At 35.8% G+C, this 21529-nt stretch overlaps 2 protein-coding genes across 8 annotated transcripts; one reads left to right on the top strand and one right to left on the bottom strand.

The window, feature by feature from the left end:
• Positions 1 to 393: 393 nt before the first annotated feature.
• Positions 394 to 14449, bottom strand: fli1rs (Fli-1 proto-oncogene, ETS transcription factor-related sequence). Of its 6 annotated transcripts, none has more exons than XM_084087944.1 (10): positions 14265 to 14449; positions 7358 to 7563; positions 6711 to 6880; positions 4422 to 4625; positions 4187 to 4264; positions 2713 to 2781; positions 2535 to 2597; positions 2402 to 2449; positions 1508 to 1591; positions 394 to 1372 (listed from the first exon to the last, which is right to left on the bottom strand). In XM_084087944.1, exons 1-10 carry the CDS (start codon positions 14280 to 14282, stop codon positions 849 to 851), a joined length of 1464 nt encoding a protein of 487 aa, XP_083944070.1. In that variant the 5' UTR covers positions 14283 to 14449; the 3' UTR covers positions 394 to 848. The 6 variants fall into 6 exon arrangements, with proteins under 6 accessions (XP_083944070.1, XP_083944073.1, XP_083944069.1 ...); XM_084087947.1 differs by lacking the exon at positions 14265 to 14449 and adding an exon at positions 14012 to 14190; XM_084087943.1 differs by lacking the exon at positions 14265 to 14449 and adding an exon at positions 13766 to 14053.
• Positions 14450 to 17043: 2594 nt separating this feature from the next.
• On the top strand, positions 17044 to 20350 carry etsrp (ETS1-related protein). Of its 2 annotated transcripts, none has more exons than XM_084087949.1 (8): positions 17044 to 17206; positions 17391 to 17474; positions 18125 to 18235; positions 18335 to 18412; positions 18500 to 18697; positions 19127 to 19366; positions 19478 to 19596; positions 19754 to 20350. In XM_084087949.1, exons 2-8 carry the CDS (start codon positions 17393 to 17395, stop codon positions 20024 to 20026), a joined length of 1101 nt encoding a protein of 366 aa, XP_083944075.1. In that variant the 5' UTR covers positions 17044 to 17206; positions 17391 to 17392; the 3' UTR covers positions 20027 to 20350. The 2 variants fall into 2 exon arrangements, with proteins under 2 accessions (XP_083944075.1, XP_083944076.1); XM_084087950.1 differs by having other exon boundaries at positions 18158 to 18235.
• Positions 20351 to 21529: the final 1179 nt, after the last annotated feature.

Raw genomic sequence — 21529 nt, forward strand, 5'->3', positions numbered from 1 at the left:
CATGTTGTTCATAGAAATCTCAAATCGACTCCAATAGGACAAATCGATAACCAAGGGGACCGTACTACAAAGACGTGCATGACATGTGGACAAAAATATGAATTAAGAATTCTTTCTCTTGTTTTACTAAATCATGACCACGTTGTACTAATTTGTTCCCTCCTTTTGATTTAACTAAAACAAGGGAACTAATAACCATGCATAAAAGCAAATAATTTTTTTTTTAATTGTGTCTCTTAGTAGAAATGCTTTAGAGCAAAAGCCATTTTGAAAATCATTATACAAATAAAATGAACTAACATTGAATGTTCTGAGCACACAAATATTGAAAGGGCTATTTTTTATGTAATGAATAGATGGGTAATGTCTACAATAATAAAATTCACAGATGCATTAAGTGAGCTACATGTTTTATTGGTTTAAAATATAATGTTAAACATAGGGGCGTGACGTTATTTGATTAAAAAAAATGTCTGTACAAAGGCACACTTGCATATAAAGGCATATTACATTTAAAACATAAGAGATGATTATGGTTTTTAGGGGTGTCAGAGCAGTCTTTTATGAAACCTTATATGCCTTAAAGCCTTATATGAAACATGCAAAACATATTTACAATTTAGCCCCGAAGATGTACAGTTGTGTATGATTATGCATAAACTGTACAAAAAATGCCATGAGATGGAGAACTTGATACTTTGATATTGCTACAATGGTTTTTGGATTGGATAATGATCCCCGAAAAGTTGCCAGTTTGTTATTCTGTTATTCTCGGTTGTCTTCAGCATCTTAACACGCCAGAAAACAAACCAAGAGTACGAAAGCCAGGGCTTTACAATTAGACCTTTTCAGTAATAAGAGTTCAAATGAGAGTGAGTGCTGGGATGTCGTGGCATGGGTGAGCTGGGATAGACAACCCCTGTTGCTGAGTTCCAGTAGGTGGTAGGAGGCGCAAAGAAATTCCCTGGGGAAACAGGCATAGGGGTTGAATGAGTGCCCATGAAGTTCATTTTGGGCTGGTGGCTGTGGTAGCTCTGCACATACGGCACTTCGGGCTGGTATTTGAGCACGCCTCCTTCTGGAGGATGGTTTTGGTGGGATTGGGAGATGCCCTGGAAATCGAATTTGTATGCATAACGCTTGCCGTGCACCTTGGTCATGATGTTCTTGTCATAGTAGTAGCGGAGGGCACGGCTGAGCTTGTCATAGTTCATGTTAGGCTTGCTTTTTCGCTCCCCCCAGCGCTTGGCCACCTCATCTGGGTCGGTCATCTTGAATTCTCCGTTCGTGCCCTCCCAGGTGATGATGGCAGAATTGTTGCTGTCAGACAGCAGCTCCAACAAGAACTGCCACAGCTGGATCTGACCAGAGCCTGCGTGAAAATAAAGTGTCAGAGATCTTTAGCAGAGGATTGAAGGCCCTTTTAAGGCAGCTTTTTTTCTCTCCAAATGTGACCTTTTTAGTATGTTGTACACAGAAACAGAATGTGGGTTGGTCAGACACCTACCCACAGTCCTGTCAGTGCTGGTGATGGGCAGGTTGTTAGAATTTTGTTTGGTCGTTCGGATCTTGGTGTGGAATGGTTTCGTTTCTGTGTGAAGAAGGTCGGGCAAACAGAGTCATACTGATCATGATGTGCTTGGTTTGTAAATTATTGTTTATTTATTTTTAGGCCTTCAGGTCTGACATTAAAAAAAAATCTAAATATACACTATGTTCAAAGGTTTGGGGTTGGGAATATGTTTTTTTTTTTTTTAAGTTTATGCATTTATTTGATCAAAAATAAAAAAATTTTTTTTTTTTACTGTTTTCTATTGTAATGTTTTTTTAATATATTTATTACTGTGATGGAAAAGCTGAATTTTCAGTGTCTTATGATCCTTCAGAAATCTGTCTTAAATGCTGAATTGGTGTTCAAGAAATATTTCTTATCAATGTTGAAAACAGTTGTGCTGCTTAATGTTTTTCAGGTTTCTTTGATGTATAGAAAGTTCAAAAGATTTTTTTTTGTAACCATGCGAGTCTTAATTGTCACTTTTGATCAATTTAGTGTGTCCTTGCTGAATAAAAGTACTAATTTCTATCCCAAAAACAATCCGTTTGAACAATCCTGTATATATATATATATATATATTTCTTAAATTATTAAATAAATATAATGTATATCATTTTATTTTGTTAAATTATGAAAGTTTTGTTAAACTGTCATGTTATAAATTAGATATGTTCAATTTGTTCAGGTTATATTAACATTAGGGATATTAAGTTATTTAACTGATATAAGAACTGAACCCAAGTATGTAGTCTATAACTGTGCATCAAAAGATTCCATACTCTAAAAAGGCCACATTTGTTGTTCATTTGACAGTAATGCATTTACAATTTCATGATTATTTCTTACCTGGATTTGCAAGACGACTGCTAATGGGACCTAATGCTTGGTAGGGGTCTGCAAAGATGGAAAATATACAATACTGATTAGATATTTCAAGGTGTAGTGTGTTACAAAAAGATGATTAAAAGAAGTTGTCGACCTTGTGGAAGTCTTGGTGGAGGCTCTGAAATTCTGGTGTTGTGCTGATGTTCGATTGGAGAACCTGTGATTTTTAAAAAGGTGATTTTTTTTTATTTATGTGGTTATGGTGAACGATTCCATATTTGTATAACATTTTGTAACTTCATGATGTTTTTGTGATCGCAGAGCAACCGTACCTTTTGGGACAGCTGGCAAGGCGCTTGAGGACCAACTGTTCCTTCTGCCGATCTCCTCAAAGCTGTTTTCTGTGCGGAGGCAAAGTCAGATAGGAGCAGTTAACAAAAGGGAGATTTTACAGGAAAGGATGACTTTAAAGAGTAAGGAGAATGGCAGCCACAGAAGGAAGGAAGTCCTGCATTAAAGATCCCTAAGGAGAGACACAGGGCAGAACAAAGCCAGGATCAAAACGGTAAGAAGGCCTGAAGATGGCACACAATTCCTCAGGGGATTGTCCTTTTGTTCTAACTGATTCTCTTTGCCACAGAATAGTCAATTGTGTGCTAACCTGAGCTCTACACCCCTTACTTCCTGTCATGATGCAGCTGTTTCCTGTCTGAAAACGCAACGATTCAAAAACCTTGCAACACATGGGGCAAAATTCATTGAAGAAACACACCACAGTCCTTAGCACCTCTCTATATTCAATCTTAGCCAATGGAATTATTTCAGAACAATACCTTCAATAAATCTTACCACCAGAGGCTATGCTTTACAGTATTTTTAGCTTTGTTTAGGACTGTTTTTAGGAGTGTAAAACTTAAGTAACCACGTGACCAATGTTTCCTTGCTGAGCAAACTGGCCACCTGAGCAAAAACATTCTTTAGACCAGACCTGTACACACAGAAAGACCTGTAAACAGACCTGTATGGTCTATCTATACCAGACCATACAGAGTATGCACACACAAAAAGTGGTAACATCATGCAGTTGTAACTTTTAACTTTAATGTGCCATTTCTATTTGATTTGACCCTTGATGTAACTTGGTGATATTAAAAAAAAATTTTTTTGAAAACAAGCAGTTCATTCAGAATGCACTAGATGAAGCACATTTACCAAGAGAAAAAAAGAATTAAAAAAATCTTTAAATGCTTCAATTTGTTTTAATACTATAGTATATTATTAAATTATAAGGAAAACAAACTAAAGCATTTACACCGATCTAATAGCAAAAAACAACATCACAATCTTTTATTTGATCAAAACAACTCATACGCACTCATATTCTCTTTCTATGAAACCTGTTAACCACATTCACCGGTTCTAACTCTATAGCGACACAAACTATAGCGGTTGACCAGAGCACTGCAGTTATTTCTCGTTTAGATTACAATCATGGATTTCCCCACACACTTTGTGTCAGTCCTCTGCGCAGCATTTTATTCTTTTTGCGCGCAGCTAAGAGTGAACATTGCATGTGACTTATCGGAGGGCAGAAACTGCAGAATGAGATATATATATATATATATATTCACTGGGAAGAGTCATCATTACAGTTCCTGAAAATATCTCATTTTGTTGCATTAATATAAAATATTGTGTACGTTTATACAGAGGCTCCAAGTTCAGCCCATTCAATCAGCATTTGCAAACAGAAGTATATAGAACATATTTTATCCTAAAAAAAAATGGCAAAGAAGTTTGACTTACCAGCTTTCACCTGTAGTCTTGGCTGTGGTTGTGTATTGGTTGGGGTTGGGGTTGTTGGGTAGGAAAAAGTGGGACTACCTGAGTGAACAGTAGTAAAGAAAACAAGCTTTCAATCAACTGTGTGTATATAAACAGTTATTTCCTGAATGATAAAAGTCGTTTCCTGATGTTTTGTTGACCGAATCAACAAATGGTAATGGATTATTCATATGGAATTATGGGAGAAGTTCCTTACTCTCCCGGAGGTAGTTTAGATGGGAAAGCAGGATGTCTGTATTGTATGCGGAAGTGAGACGCATCATGTCCTCTTTGGTCATTTTGCAGAGTGCTTTTCCATCCAGGGTATGGAAGAGGGACACGTCCACATCGGAGAGGCTGTATTCCTTTATCGCCCAGTCTACCCACTGCCGCACATGGTCTTGTGTCCATACTTCTGGGTCTAAAGCAGGACAGAAGCAAGAATAAAATGAGGAACAAGTGCTTCAGCTGTGGCTGGACTGATCAGACTCAGAGTTTAAACATGAGGTAAAAGAAGAGTCAATGCACTCTTTGTTACTGTTCTCTCACTAAGATAGTGCTGATGTTTTTTGTACTTAACTAAGGGGTTTGTAATGTTATAAGCCAAGGAATCACGGTCTTGGCTCAGTTAGCCCCTGCTGGTAAATGTCATAACTACATCTGGTTCATAAAGCATCTCCACTGTATTCTGATTCAATTATTTATTGTATATTATTATATGATATTTTTTTTAACTTTATTTCTTTATTTTACTTTTTAAGTTTTTTTTAGCCATTGTCTGGAGCAGCTGCCATTGAGATGAATGGGAATGCTAACGGATATCACTCTCCAAGTATTATAGACCTCCTGTTATAAGCCACCATGCTCTCTTATTTGTCCTTGAAATATGACGTCATATCCGAGAATTATGAGCATTATAATTGTTTGGTCTGGGTGACTCATGAGGAGGTATCCCATAACACTCAGTGTCGCACAATGCATGGAGCGACTCCACCGTTCTGCCCTCTTAATAATGTTACAGCGACCTTAAAAACACCTCCCTGAAGATAGCCCAGCATCCTAATTGGTTTGTGAGTAAAGAGTGATTATCTCTGTTGGAATTTATGCAGTCATTCGTAGTCTGTTTAGTCTGTTGGGATCTAGTAGAAGGAAAAGCATCAGTGTGTTTTTTCTGTAAAAGGAGAAAAACACACACACTAATACCCTTGTTACAAACCTGCCTTTTTCCCACAAAGCACAAGTAAGTGAAGCAAGAGCCTGTGGTCACTGCATAATTACCACATATCTTTGTTTAGACATCTATACATCCTCTAGTTTTAGAAACTGGTCAACTCCAGACTAAATCTGTCTAGTGCTTAAAAAGTCTCAAAACAATAGTGTTAGAGAATTATTTGTATTCTATTGAAGTATTTATTGATATCTTGAACTAGCTTGTATTTTTATATTTTAATTTCAATTTAAGTTTACTTAAGAGAAGCTTTTCATCTAATATTGCTGTTTTATATTATTTTAGCTTAATTTAATTTACCAAATATGGTTTGTAATGTTTTAGCCGACAACAACAGTCGACATGAAGTCAAAACTGAAATATGCTAAAACGATTTACCTAATACATGTTCCTAAGTAGGTGCATGGTATCTCAAAAGGAGAAAAGTTTTTCTTTGTAATCTTTCATAAAATTATAATCTGAACTTTTTATCAAAATAACCAAATTACCAAGCTTACAGAGACCTACTACATGATCCAATCAGTTCCTTATAGATAAAATCAAATTCTGACTCTTATATATATATATATATATATATATATATATATATATATATATATATATATATATATATATATATATATATATATATATATATATATATATCTATATATATATATATATATATATATATATATATCCTTTTTCACTCTTACATTCACTACCATTCAAAAGTTTGGGGTTGGTATGAATTTTAATGTTTTTGAAAGAATTCTCTCACCAAAGCTGCATTTATTGGATGGAAAATACAGTAAAAACAGTAATATTGTGAAATGTTTTTGCAATTTAAAGTAACTATTCTAATCTGAGTATATTTTAAAATAGAATTTATTCCTGTAAAGCAAAGCTGAATTTTCAGCATCACTACGCCAGTCTTCAGTGTCATATGATCTTCAGAAATCATTCTAATATGCTGATTTGAAACATTTCTTATCATCAATGTTGAAAACGGTTGTGCTGCTGTGATTTATTTTCAGTTTATGGTTCTTTAATGAATACAAAGTTCAAAAGAACAGCATTTATTTTAAATGGAAATCTTTTTTTTAAATTAGAAATGTCTTTACTGTCACTTTTGATCAAATTAATGCATCCTTGCTGAATATAAGTATAATAATAACTTAGTATATGTAGTGCATGTCTCATTACAGAAGTAAAAAGGCTTGTGAATGCCTTTTCATGAATACAGTCAGACACAGCTTCCTGTCTAAACAACATTTATATGGAAACTACAGATCTCACCTGCTGGTACAATCACCCTCTTCTCCTCTGTGACACTGCTGGGTGGGGTGGCATTCTGTGGGCTACTACGTGGCTCTGGATAAGAGGCCTGGTAGGCCAATGGTCCCCCATCACTGTTACTCATGTGTCGGGTCCTTTTAGTCACACTGCAGTCCACTGGGGATTCACGGCTATGGCGTGGAATGAAGAAAATATGAAATGGCTCAATCCAAATGTTTTTGTTTTAAATGCACACAGTTATGACGTTAAAGGAACAGTTTAAATATGTCTCCTGAAAATGCTTTATGACAGGTTTTGACATTAGTGATGCTGAATGGCACTGGTTTCTCGCTTGTAACGTGTCAAGCAACATGGCGGGTTTAAATATAAAAAAGTGTGAATATGCAATACGTCTTAATTCAATTGGCACCTATGACCCATATGGAGTACTTTATGGTGCATGACAGCATGTGTGTCTATTGTCATTGTGTGGAAAAGAGCAGCTTGGACATTCTGTTTGTCGTCTTCTTTTGTTCCCATAAGAATGCAAGCTATATAGATTTGGAATGACATGAAGGGGAGTAAATTATGGCAGAATTATTTTTTTGAGGGAATGAGCCCTTTAAGTGGATACTCTGGTATTCTGACATCCGTGTTTGGTTCCCCACCTGGTACCGTTGATGTGTTCTGCTCTCTTGGCAGGGTTTTGTGTGGCTGATCCGGTCCAGTCTGGCTCAGTCGGTTCTAGGCTTTCTTCAGAACCCTGTCTGAACACTGTAGGCGAGGTGATCTCTCCCTTCATGTGCATGGCCTGGGGACCGCTGAACGGCGACTCGAATATGGACTGGTCTTCACTCACCACCGATAGAGCTTCCTGTGATGTATACAATACACAATGGTTATGTAAACGAAAAACAAATTTGTCCAACCACTTGATTTAGGTGAGGAACAAATCAGGATAGAAATAACTGTATATCATTTAGTCAGTAATTCAAGAACACGGATGTTACGGGTTTCCGCTGATATCGCTATGCTGTGACTTTAATCAGTGACTGATGTCGTAAGAATTAAAACATTTTTAATTTGGCGCTAAAATGACTCTTAATGTTCAGCAATGGGATATTCATTTTGAAACTTAAAAATAGCAGTTTATCGGAATAGTTTAGGGCGTTTTTTGACTTCCAGGTAGATATGACTTGGCACTAGAGTCAAATTAGTTGTGAGTCAAATTAGAAATTGCGACATCTGTGCCTTTATTTCCTGTGTTTAATGTTGGTAGTCTGCACTGAATAGCTCTGGTATAGGTGTGTCTGTTTGAAACTTCAAAAAGACGTTTTAAACATTCAAATGTATGTAAGTGTTTGTGTGTGAATAAATGTTTGTGTTATAGATGAATTCAGGCAGCTTGTTTAGAAGGCTTTAGTATTGTCTTTAGGGCTGACATACGTCAGCACTGAGCTTTTTCGGTGGCTCACAGGAAATCTGGCCCCCATGTGCAGTGAAACCTTTTGGCATGGGGCATGAGATAGGAAACAGAGGAGTGGTAGAAATGTGGGTCATTTAAAGCTGAAAAACAAATTTGTTCTGAATGCTGAGAGGTTGAGGGTCACCAAACAGGAGGAGACAGCATTGTAGAGTGCTTTCACCTGACCTAAGTATTGCAAACTTGCTGTGAGAAGCTGTTTCGGTGTTCAGTTTCATAAAGTGATTGTGATGGCATTGTTTACCTATAAATTGCTTTTTGGTAAAATGTTATATTATGCATATTTTTAGGTTAAGTCTATCGGAGAAGAATGTCCTCTATGCGGTCCCAACCAACACCATCTTCGGTTGTTTGGTTATGTTGTCAAATTAGAATTGGATTGAGGATGCCGGAATTTGAATTGAAGCAGGCAGCAAACAGGATGAAGAATTGCACTTCAAATTTGAATGTTAGGAAGTAGAATTACAATTCATAAGATGCATTGACACAACTTTGAATGTTGGCTTGACCGTGCCTTGTTTGAAAGTTTTGAAAAAAGTTTTAAAACCCTTGAAGGTTTCTAGGCTTTACAGACATAACAAAATGTGGATGGATGGATGGATTGATTGATTTGTGGCAGCAAGCCAAGAAGTCTCAGTCAGTATTACTGGTTTCTCTTAAAATGTCTTATATTTTTGCCTGTTATAATCCACTATGAAAATACTGCCACAAATCTTGCTCTTTTTCCAATTCTCTTATTGAGCTAGATGTGAATAGCACAAGCATTATGTGATCTCTGCTCTAGTAGAGAAGTGAAAGCAAGCTCAAAACAAGGCCAAGCCGAGAGCTGAAACTGTTTTCACAGCCTAGTCTGTGTGCATTTGCTAGTGCCAGTCTTGTGTACAAATGTACAACAACGAACAAAGTGCACAGATGATGCTAAACTTGCTGCTGATCGGAGGAGAGGCGACATGCACTTAAAATGTATGTGCAGCCTCTCTTGCATTGTCCAACACCATTTGAAAATTCACTTGAGGTACATTTAAAACGGTTCATTTGGATCACTATACAAATGCAAACAGCATGGAGCAAATGTGCTAGTTGGATAACTGATGTATTCAGTTCATTCTACATCCTAAAACACAATTGATACCAGGCCACTTTTACAGCCAGCTTTAATTAAGCTGATATTTAATTTTGCAGTTAAATTTATTCTGCACCTTTTAAACCACAACCACATACATAGTACTGCTCTCTGTCCTCCAAAGTGATGAACATAAACATACTCTACCCTGGCCACCAATGCCACAACTGACTTCCTGTTCAATGAGTTTCATATCAGTCTCTGTTGCTGAGAAACCTAATGCAATATTTTAGCAAACATAAACTGCATGCTGTGTGCAAAATGTCAAAGTCAAGGTCAGTGAGATTAATGTGCATCTCACATCAAAAACAAAGTGTGATGCACATAAACCGTCATGCCATTGTTGTGCTGTCCTTGGAGCTGCTGGGTGCCTGTGGCATGCATGCAGTGTTTTCAAGTCAATTGCAACAGACCTCCATTTGGTCTTGTGAAAGAAATTCTCATTTTGTAACAACAAAGCTTGTGGTAGAGCTACGCTGCATGGAGAAATGCACAGTGCTTTTAGGTTTTGGAGGTTTTGCACAGAAACTAATCGCACAGTAAATCACCATCAAGAGGGTGGAACACATTGCAAACAGATTTACTAGATTACTGCTAATTAACTGAGAAATTAGACTTATTTTTCAAAGCTGTATCTATATATGTAATCTGATGCATGCTACATAAAGAACCTAAGAGCACTGTGGTCAATCTTTAGTAATGAAAGCAGGTTATGAAATGTCCCTTTCCTAACAATAGGACATCTTAAGGTTGATGTGTATATTTCTTTCTCTATCACAAACAAGACTGTTGGCATAATCATATTCTAGCTGGTTTGTTGTGGTAATTTGTTAGAATCGAAAATACAAATGAGGTGTGCACGTCCGAAATCCAATTTGGGCTCAGGTGCAGGACAAAAAGATAACGATAAATAAACAAAACAAAAAAGTGTGCACACTGCAATTGCAGCTCCAATTAATTTTTTTTGCCAAACAGCGCAACAATTTGACCAGACAGGTCTTTGTCAGACAAAATGTTGGTAGTCTAAATGTGGTCAAAACTTTGTTGGCTTGAAGTATCAGGGTGAAAATCACAGTAAATTGCAGAAGTCAGACATGCAAAAAAATGTCCCAGGTTACACTATTGGACCCCATGTAGGCCTACTCACAAAAAGTGCACTGTATACCATAGTCATGCATGACAATTATCTCAATTATTATGATTCATTCTCCTCATTTTAAATATAAATGAGTTTGCAATTCCTTAACTGCCTGTTGTAATATAGTTTATGCATTAAAGATAAACTAAGATAACCCTATCTGGTGCTGCTCGTGTGGTGGTCAAAAATGACAAAATGGTTGTTGTTTTTATTCAATGAAATTAATGTACTATATTTTAGTTTGATAATGTTTTTTTATTTAATATTTAGGATTTTATGGGATTTTATGGTGCTAAATTATATTTCTGGAATAGTTATGATCTATTTATTACAAGTTAACAATTTTTTAAGCATAGACCTGAAAATAAAATTTCCAACTTAAACTGTAATAAATCTTAAATGCTTTGGAGCACTTTTTAAAGAAGCCACTAGGCAGATTATCGCTGAAGTGAAAAACGTTCTAAAAGTTTGTCTATTATTATGAAAACTGCACAAAAATGCTTTTTATATGAAATGGATATTTTCCAAACATATTTTACTCTAAAACTGTGAGAAACTCAAAGCCATAAATGTAAACTAGTTGTTCCAAATTTGAACTTCAGAAAATGAGTAAAATTTCATTTGGGCGCAGTACCAAATGTTTCCACTAGATAAAATACGTCTCCCATTCATTTCCAGCAATACAATTGTGAATTTTTTTAGGACCATTAAACATTTTCGAATCATGTCCATGAATCACCATGTTCACTTAGCAAGTGCCAAAACCTTTACCAAGTTTCGTACCATTCCGATGAATTAAAAAAAAAAAACTTAAAACATTTAGTAAGAAATAACAGAACAGCACCAGAGGGTTAATAATGTCTATTTGGGCTATTTGCCATGTGAACCCAATAAATAACTAAAAATAAAAAATAAAAATAAAATGTATGTAGGCTATTATTAGGGAAGATCCGAGTTGTTTGGAACAGGGTTACTAAAATTTTTATCAAAATAACTTGCAGAAAGATATTTCAAATATATCAGTGTTAGTTGATATATCAACGTTGATTCAGAACAAATTGATATAGGAACTATTTATGTTTTAATTAATATTTGGAAGACTTGATCAATTTTGTTCAGCTGATGGCATAATTTATCAGTGTTAGTAGGCTAAGGCTATACAAACTAAGAAAGATTAAACCTTCATTAAGGTATACATATAAATACATGCATAAAACTAGAAGTAGGCCTATGTGATAGAAACTGGAAGATCAAATTATAGTACATTTTATCATAAAAATAATAATTATACCATGTGTTAAGTGATGTTAGTTTGGTTAGTTAGTCAAAATACCCATTTTTATCATTTCTGTTTGTCGTTTCTTCTGTTTGCCTTTAACATTGTGCTAACCAATCCCACAAGAATGGGGTTTTATTTAATCTGGGTGATCCTGCTGCTTGTTTCGCCAGAGATCTTTAACAAAGAATGAAGAATGTGCCAACCAACCCTGGTCTCACCCACCACATTTTCACTTTTCGTTTTCTGTAGCCTAGTGTTTGCATCTTATTTGACTGACTGACTTACACTGCAGTCAGTACAATCTATGAAACCGAATACAGCTTTGATGCTTAACAGCGGGGACCGTCACGACTGAGGGAACAAATCGTTTTATTTGTTTCGTTTGGTCGTTTAGTTACTGACATAATGGCTACATTATAAGTTAGTCTGCTACCCGTGTGAGGATTTCTCAATTTAGTAAAAAATAATTTACAAATAATAAAGAGCCTATATAAATGACTAAAATATTAATATTATCATATTAAAATAAATAGTAATACCACTACTAATAATAATGCAAATTATTAGTTATAATAGCTACAATTTATAAAAGTTGGGTTATAATTTATAGCTTGATATAACAGGCTAGTAATGTTATTTTTTATAGATATTTTAAGAGCTGTAACTGTCTGATGCACGCTAATTCAAATGTTCTCATGGATCATAATCTATAGCGAGAACTTTTACAGTTATGTTAGTCATGTTCATTTTGCGAGAGTGAAAGAAAGCAGAAGTTGACGTTAAGGCATGCTGATTTTGCAAAGAGACACGCAGCTGCGCTCTGAGCTGCAAAAACACTTTTGTGGTTTTCACAAGTTTTAATCAGCAGCATCTTGCAAGTAAAGATGGTGGCGATTTTCTGAGGAGAGCCTGCTTTACTACACCGCCACAGCGCGTGGAGACGAAACACGTTCGATTTTGCTTCAGTTTATTGTCCGGATAATTTAATTGAAATGTGGAACAATGCATTGGCATCGCACATCTATCGAATCAATTTTGTTTTTCTCAGTCTTTGTTGCCTTTTTTCGAATAGAGACTCCGGAAGTGTGTGCGGAAAGTCTGAGGTTTGAGACAGGAAGCCTGCTGAGTTCTGATAACGACACCTGACAAGCGCCCAGCACTTTGCTATAAATTATTCCTTAAAGAACTAAATCAGGCATGGAATAGCCTGCAAACACGTAACAGAGGAATTGTTGCAATACCTCTCTGCTCTGTTACAAAGGGGATGTATCATTGCGTAAAGTCGGCAAGCTGAATCAACACTAATTTAACAGAATTAACAATAAAAAAAACAACTCTGATGACTGACTTTCAAATGCGTTACATTCAAGTTATTCGCCAAATCGAACAAACTGAGACGTTAAATTAGAATGTTTGCGATGTTATTTTTTACAGATTAAATTGCGACATCAATTTAAAACGAAATATAGTCGATAAAGAAAAACCTATTATTAAGCCTACTAAATCATATAAAATAATCAGGAAACAACTATCAAACAATAACTTAAATTGTTTTAGGTTAGTAACTATTTCAGTATTTAAAATGAATTTCAATACGACTGATAATGCCTGCATGGGATTTTAGCGATGTGTGTGTCATTTTATGATTTTTTTTTTTATCTTTATGAATGTACAAGTGTATTTAAGATTTTCTAAAATAACAACTAGCCTTCACCAAGCGTGTGGAAGGTTGGTTCGTCTTCTAAACTTCACAACATTATGTAGCTATAACCTACTCGATAATTTTCATAACGAATAAAACACTTAGCCAAGGAATATATTAATAATAACATAAGCTGTTGCTTGCCACCATTTTCTGCATACTGTTATCATCCCAATAAAATCCAAATAAATTCAATCAGTTTATCACAGTTAATACGCATTAATATATTTGTTCTTGTCGACGTGTCATGAATAATTTAACGAGCTGAAAGTATACATAATAACAATATCAGACGATATTAGATTCAAGTTCTAGATTGGTGATTTTTAAAGTAGCCTATCCACAGAATACCTTGTTGTTGGCGCCATAAAGCCACCTGCCTCGAGAGCGCCCCGCCATAACTGTGCCATATGTGAAATTCAGTATATTGTTTTCCAGTTGGCATTTTCTTGAGTTTTCGTTGTTCTTTGGTAATTGAAAAAGAAGTTAGCTACGTGTAACTAACCGTCTTGGAAAGATCATTAAATATGCCATTGTGCATACTAGTGCGTAACTGTTTAAAAATAAAAACAATTGGAATAAAAAATTTGTGCATACCCTCTCTCGCGCGCGCTCTGGACACCATTTCGGTTTTTATCTGAGTCTAAATGTTGTAGCGGTTTCTTGTGTTATTAAAGAGCCGACATTCAACCACGAACGGGAAGGAAGAGGAAATTTTGTACAAGAAGGAAAGAGTGGGGACCTGCATCACCGCCTTGCCTCTCTCACCAGTAGTCGCGCTAACCGTGTGGGTGGTTGCGCACTCGCTACTCATTTTCAGAACAGACAATAAACCAGATCAAACGCCTACCTTAATAGTACAGTCCATTGCAGATTTCGGTGGAGTTCATGAAGAAAATACTTTGGTAAACTTAAGCTATATAAACCTAGGTACTTTGATAACCCAGCTGAAACGCATCGACTTGTGTGCACAGGCGCATTTAGTCATCGGCGCAAACCATACTATTTTCGCTTAGACCATAACCGGATGGCAACGGTTTTTTTTTCTTTTTGAGCTCTCCTTTCTAAAATTGGGAAGTGAAGTCACACAAAAGCATCTAGCTCTGTTCCTTATTGGTGAACTCTTATTGCACCAACTCCTCAGAATATTTGTTAAACCAAAACGCCCTATTTAAAGTTCACTGATTATAATGAGATTTTAAGATCAGTTACAAAGTTTGTTAATTTATTTATTTACTTTTTAATCTGACCTTTTTCTTAACATATCATCATTTTTTTGCCATCTTCATATTAAACGAAGAATGGCAGCCTTAAAGTTGATTTAAAGGCTATGTGTAAATTGTATAAGCATTTTTTTACTAAATCTTTGTTTTTATATACCACTTATGGTTCCATGAAGAACCTTTAACATCTTTGGAAATTTCCATTCCACAAAAGGTTCTTCATTGTGGAAAAAAGTTCTTTCCACTTTATTTCACTTTTTTGTAAGCAGCGATGCCATAGGACCATAGGTTCCCAAAGAACCAGTGAACAGTTCTTTAAAATAGCCTTTTTTTTTCTAGCAATGACAAACATTTTAATGATCTAAAGAACGTTTTTCCACTATAAAGAACATTATGTGCAATAAAAAGGTTCTATGGATGTTGAAGGTTCTTCACTGAGCCATTGATGCTAATAAAGATCCTTTATTTTTAAGGGTGTAGTCCAATTAAAGTATTTCCCTTTTTCGTTGATTGATCAACAGTAGCCTAAGAACATGTACATGAGCTTTATTTAGGCTATGTTATTTAGGCCTACTTTATTAGCTAATGTGTTTTTACATTTTTTCCAAAGATTGCTTAGCCTACCAACTTTACTATAGCGACAGGAAATCGCGACTTAAGTTGAATTCTCAAACCGCAAACCAGTGATATGAAACGCCATATCAGTATCATGAATCAACAGCTGCAAAAAAGCTCTCCAAAACTCACACAACTGAAAATAATCGGTTACGTTATGAACATAGCCTATAGATTGTGTATAGGCTACGATTGATAGCCTTCATATAAGAATATAAAGCAGATATTGTTTAGTCCTTAAACATTGCTTAATTGTTGAATATTTTAAACTGGATTATTCTGGGAAAGAATTTTAACAACATTAAGATATGTTTAAAAAAACAATTGTTTCGACACATTCGACGTCTAGCAAGGGTTGAGGTGCCATGGGAATTTGACACTGATTGTATCCTCTTCAGTGAGCGACTCCTTCAATCACGACTCAGCCCTTGCACGATTTGGCAACTTACTTTTCCAGATGTATTTTTTCTGCACGCCGGAGGAAAATGGCCTGAGGTGTTTGTTTATACAAGACCCTTGGGTTGGTCTTATCTGTCCAAAGCACTCACGCCGTGATTTCAGGCCTCCTTGACTCGGAATTTTACAGACCATTGTTCTCTTGAATGGCTTTTAAAGATACGAAACCCTCATTAAAGTCAAAGTTACTGGTTCTGATTGATCCTATTCCTAACTTCCAGTTAGAACATTTCTCCTCTCGTAACTTTATAATGATGTATTTTGATGGGTTTGGTGATAGTAGACCGCCAAAAAAATAACTTACATTTTTCTAGTTGGTCTTCTATGCCTATATTAGCCTATGTAATATATTTCCGTTAAAAATCTACTGAATGCAATTCAAATGTAGCGTATAATTTGTATAGCATATTCTTACATATTTCGTATCCTAAATCCTGACTTAAAACAACCACGAAAACGTTGCTGTTGTAGTCTACATTCATATTTAATAATTGGTTACACTTTATTTTAAGGTGTCCGTGTTACAGTGGCTACTTAGTAGCCTACTAGGGTTAGGAATAGGGGTTGGTTTATGGTTAGTTGCATCTAATTATGCATAGCTAATTTATAGGTAGTTATTGCTACAGTAATATGCTACATGCAACGTGTAACAAGGACACTGTAAAAAAAAAAAAGTGTTACCTAATAACATGACTAAATATGCCCTGTCAAATCATAATTATAATTGTCATAGACTACTTATTATTAGGCTATTATATTATTATTATAATTATATTATTTTTTTACTTATTATTTTTCTTGGAAGACGCCATTTTAATTTTTTCATGAATGAAAGGCTATGAGGGACAGACGTAGGCTACAATGGTTTGTACCGTCTGTGTCACAGTTTGTATTCCACAGTTTCGTGTCACCAGGAACTTTGGGTGGGCATATGCTATATCTTCAAAAGCCTATAGTTTCCAGAGTTTCGTGTCACCAGGATTTTTAAAATAGTTTTTCAATGTTTTGTCAAGCTGTTTGAGTAACACTTATTCAGAACAATAGGCCGAATTAAGCGGACTGTAATTTAATTCGGGAAACCGTATGGCGTCTACCTTAAATAGGGTCTATCGTCTTAACGTTTCAGCCTTTTAATCTTACAACTATTCTAAACGAAGTTTTTAGGTCGAACGGTCTTGTATCTGGAAAAATAAATGTGAAGGGACATGTCAGTCAAACATGTCTGGTGATGTTTTTTCTGCTCCCCCATAGACACCTTTTCTATGAATGAAAGGGTAACAAATCTGTGGTCGTGACTCCTGTCTGACGTCACGATTAGTAAAAGGAGGGAACCGCAGTCACGACGCATTCCTTCACAGGTCGCGCGGACACGCCCCGTCGCGCGCGGCCTCTTTATAACGGTCCCGGTGAAGCACCAACAGTCAACAGGATTGTTAGGCAGCGCTTGAGGCTGTAGTAAATCCTTTATATCTGGAATAAGGACTCTGAGAACGTAAAGGTAAGGTTTTCTCTTCAATTACATTTTAATATGTCAATTGTAATTTGAGATTCTTAACCTGTATTATCAGTGTTTGAATCACTGACTGGCATTAAAAATAATGGACTGTTTTACACCCACTGATGTGTTTAATAAATTATAAAGATTTTGAGAATTAACCCATGATGCTGTTTTTTTTCTTCAGATATGGAAATGTATCAAGCTGGATTTTACACAGAAGACTTCAGAACTCAGGAGGTTCCTGGTGGTTTTGACTTCAGCTCATATGGTAAAATCTTATTTCAACACATTTTTATCTATACAGAGTTTAAATAGGCTGTCTTTATATAAAATCTCCTGTTATCTCTCTCAGTGTATAGCCTAAATGATAACGTCAAAGCCCATATTTGCCCTCAGGGGGAAAATCTGTCAGATTTTGTGGGATTTAGTATTTCTCCAGCTTTGTTTCCTGAATGTCCGTGCAAAACATTTCCTCTGTCCTTGAGCTGCAATGCCAGAATTGCAACACCCCTGTCAAAACCCTAAAAATTAGACCTTGACATCTTGTTTGTGTGCACTAATTCAAAGCTCATCAGGAAAAGGGGATGTCAGGCTATGCATGCTCTGAGATTTAGGAATGTCCAAACCAGGGATGTAGAAAAAAAAGGGGTGGCTGGGTTAAAGATACACCCGTTTTTTTCTGCTCCCTCCCTTTCTTCCTAATCCTTTCCTCCAGACTTCCTCCTCAAACAGATTTAGCACCCCCTCTCCTACTCCCTTCTTCATCACTCTGCCACAGACGCTTTTATTCCTAGCACAGTTCAGACTAGGTGTGGAAAACTTAATGGGAGCTTGCATACATAAATCCATTGTTAATTCTAGAATAAACGATTTCTTCTGGCTCTCGTTCATTTCACATCTTTGATAATGTACCTCCAGACTGCAGTGGTGAAGACCTGTCCTTTTTATTAGACAGCAAAGGACCTGTCCATCAGCAGTATCCAGAAACCTATTCAGAGCCCCAGAAGGAGCATTTGCACAGTGCTAAAGGTAAGCATCTCATGATGCACAAATTCCTGGCCATTATATTAATAATGCAAACAAGTATTTTAATGATTACAAACATTAATGTGTGTTTTTATTGTATAGGTCATGCTCTTGTAGACTCTGGACTATTTAATCTGGACTCCTTCCCTGAGTTTAGCTGCTGGTCATCATACACTAATAGTAAGTATCAAATATATATATTACATTTACAGTGTACAAACTCATCTTTTAAGTGGCCTGGCCTCATACTATGTAATCTTTCCATAGTTCCAGAAGGAATGGTAGCAGACAGACAGCAGGTTGCCTTTCAGGAATCTACTCAAACCTACCAGAACCTCGTCCCTTTATGCACTCCAGCACAAAGCAGCACATTCAGCCCAGGGATGGACACCAGCAGCCATTACCAACCTGGGAAAGGTCAGAGTCACAGAGGAGCAACCGGTACCGTCAATCTGGACCATCTGGGTAGGCATTTGAGAGATGCATATTGTTTCAAATATATCATGCATTTTCAGGCGAAGCTAAATAGAAGTTATCATATGTTATTGATGACATTTAAAAGTATTATATTACCTATTATATAGGAGTAAAGTATCAACAAATGATTAATTATACATGCATTAAAGATATTAATGCATAAATACATGGATAAATAAATACTATATAATTTTTTTTTATAAATTATATATATTTACATATATAATTTGTTTTATAAATGTTATATATATATATATATATATATATATATATATATATATATATATATATATATATATATATATAATAAATATATATAATATAAATATATATAATTTATTTATATATTTATTATATTCTTTCATTTTTAAAATAACCTAAAATATTGAAATATTAAGTGTTGTTTTTCTTGTGTAGGTGATGCAGAGAGACCTTATGCCTTGTATGAAGCAGAGCAGCAAAGCAGGCCTTCATACTGGTCCGACTACCCCTCACCCACTTATTGCACTTCCATGCTTGGGCAGCCGGCATCCTCTTCATCGCCTCCAGTTACTCAATCCTCTGAGCAGTTCTGCCCCCGTGTGGTCAAAAGGCGTAACGCACCATCTCAAAGATCAGACAGAGAGGGTGAAATGACACCAATGTCCGCCTACCCAGGTGACCAATTGTTTCAGAAGCCTTTGAAGCATACATATTTTTCATAACAGAAAATGAGAATCATTTAGTCTTGTCAGGATATATGACTTAGTACTGTTTGTTCTCCATCAGGATCTGGGCCTATACAGCTTTGGCAGTTTCTGCTGGAACTTCTGCTCGATTCTGCTTGCCACACTTTCATTAGCTGGACTGGGGATGGCTGGGAGTTTAAAATGTCAGATCCTGCAGAGGTAAGATTCATACCTCAACCAAAACAAAACACGTAGAGTCTCAAAACATCATGACGATGTAAGCAAAAGAGAATTTATCTTTACATCTGGAATTTTCACATTCGCTCAGTTGTTCTAAAGATAAAGACTGGCTTAACATCTCCCTTGTATCCTCCAGGTGGCGAAGCGGTGGGGGCAGTGTAAGAACAAGCCCAAAATGAACTACGAGAAGCTAAGTCGTGGTCTGCGTTACTACTACCACAAAAACATCATTCACAAAACAGCAGGGAAGCGCTACGTCTACCGCTTTGTCTGTGATGTGCAAGGCATGCTTGGAAAAACGGCACACGAGGTCTTTGCAAGTCTAAACATCTCTCCACCAAATGCAGTATCTCCACAGTCTGTAAGCACAACCAGACCGGAGGAAAACACAGAGTCCTGGGCGCATTAGAGGAGGACATTTTCAAATGCCTGTCATGATCGAAAAGAACTGTAAAACCATGCCCTGGAAATAGTAACAACAAAGAAATGACTGACTGTTCCGTTCAAAGATATGTACTTTAAAATGATTTGGACTTTTGAATGAGCGACATATATTTAAAAACAGATCTGAAATCAGCCATCAAATGCAGTTAGGTGCTTTTAGAAAACATTGTTAGCTACCTCTTTTGACGTTGGAACACTAATCTTGTAAATGTTTTATTTTTTTTCTTAAGTAAACTGATGTTTTGACATCAGGTTGTGAATTCTTGTAAATAAATTGAATGTTACAGTATGTGTCTTTTCACAAAAATGTTGTTACTCGGTTTCATTTAGTCAAGTTAAGTCACCTTTATATTTATAGCGCTTTATACAATACATATTGTTTCAAAGCAGCTTTATAGTGATCAACAGGAAAATAATTCAATGATGCAAACATAGTTCAATAGTTCAGTAAAGCACTATGTCCTACAGGTGGAGTGTGAGTGAGTATTTAGTAATATTGTGTAGTATTTAGTGAGTGAGAATTTGGTAATTGACCTGCACATTGCTCAATATATTCAACCCTCTGGTGCTCTCCGGTCATTTTTGAGCAAAAAAATTATTATTATTATATAATTTTTTTACTTCATTGGAATGGTACAAAACTTGGTAATTTGCTTACTTGCTCACGCAAATGTAAAATAACTAGTTCATCAAACATTAAACTGCATATACAGTAAGTTCAAAACTGCCTAAAGTTACCAAATGAAATGTGGACCCAGAAAGGGTTAACAAATATGAAGCTTTAAGGGTGTTGATGGACTCGATCTACTCCATCTTTGATCATCATTCTGAATCCGATCCGGACGTACTCTAACAAAATATTCAAAATGTTGCTTTTTTATGAAAGTAACCCACATTCAAGTGTTGATCAAAAATAATGCATGAAACTAGAATAAAATGTTTTTAAAATTGGAAAAAGTTAAAGTACAGTTAAAGGTATATTTCAAGTATAGGCTATAAAAAAATAATACCTAATATAGGAACATAGTAGTGATGATTTGTTCGCTTTAAGAAAACTTACAAGTATAGGCCTACTTTCAGTATAAAACTACTAAACTAGCCTATACTACTATAGTAGCCTAAACTATAGCCTATACTACTAAAGTAGCCTATACTGAGAGTGTACTTCAAAGTGTAGGCCTACCTTTATAAACTAAAAAATGTGCTACAAGTATTTAGTAAACTATCAGTATACCTATAAGTTCACTTGCACTTGTAGTATAGTTGCAGTACAAACGAAAACTTAGTTGTAAACTAGTTGTGTACTCAAAGTTTAGTACTGTTACACTTAAAGTATACTTTAAACTCTAAAAAGTGGGCCGATTTAGTCATAGTATTAAAACAGTACACTTACAAGTAGTTATTCTAGTACATTGATATTAGTATATAGGCTAATTACTACATAAAGTATACTTAAAATATAGTACTT

The sequence above is a fragment of the Abramis brama genome (assembly GCF_963993115.1).
Source record: "Abramis brama genome assembly, chromosome: 17".
NCBI lineage: Eukaryota > Metazoa > Chordata > Actinopteri > Cypriniformes > Leuciscidae > Abramis > Abramis brama.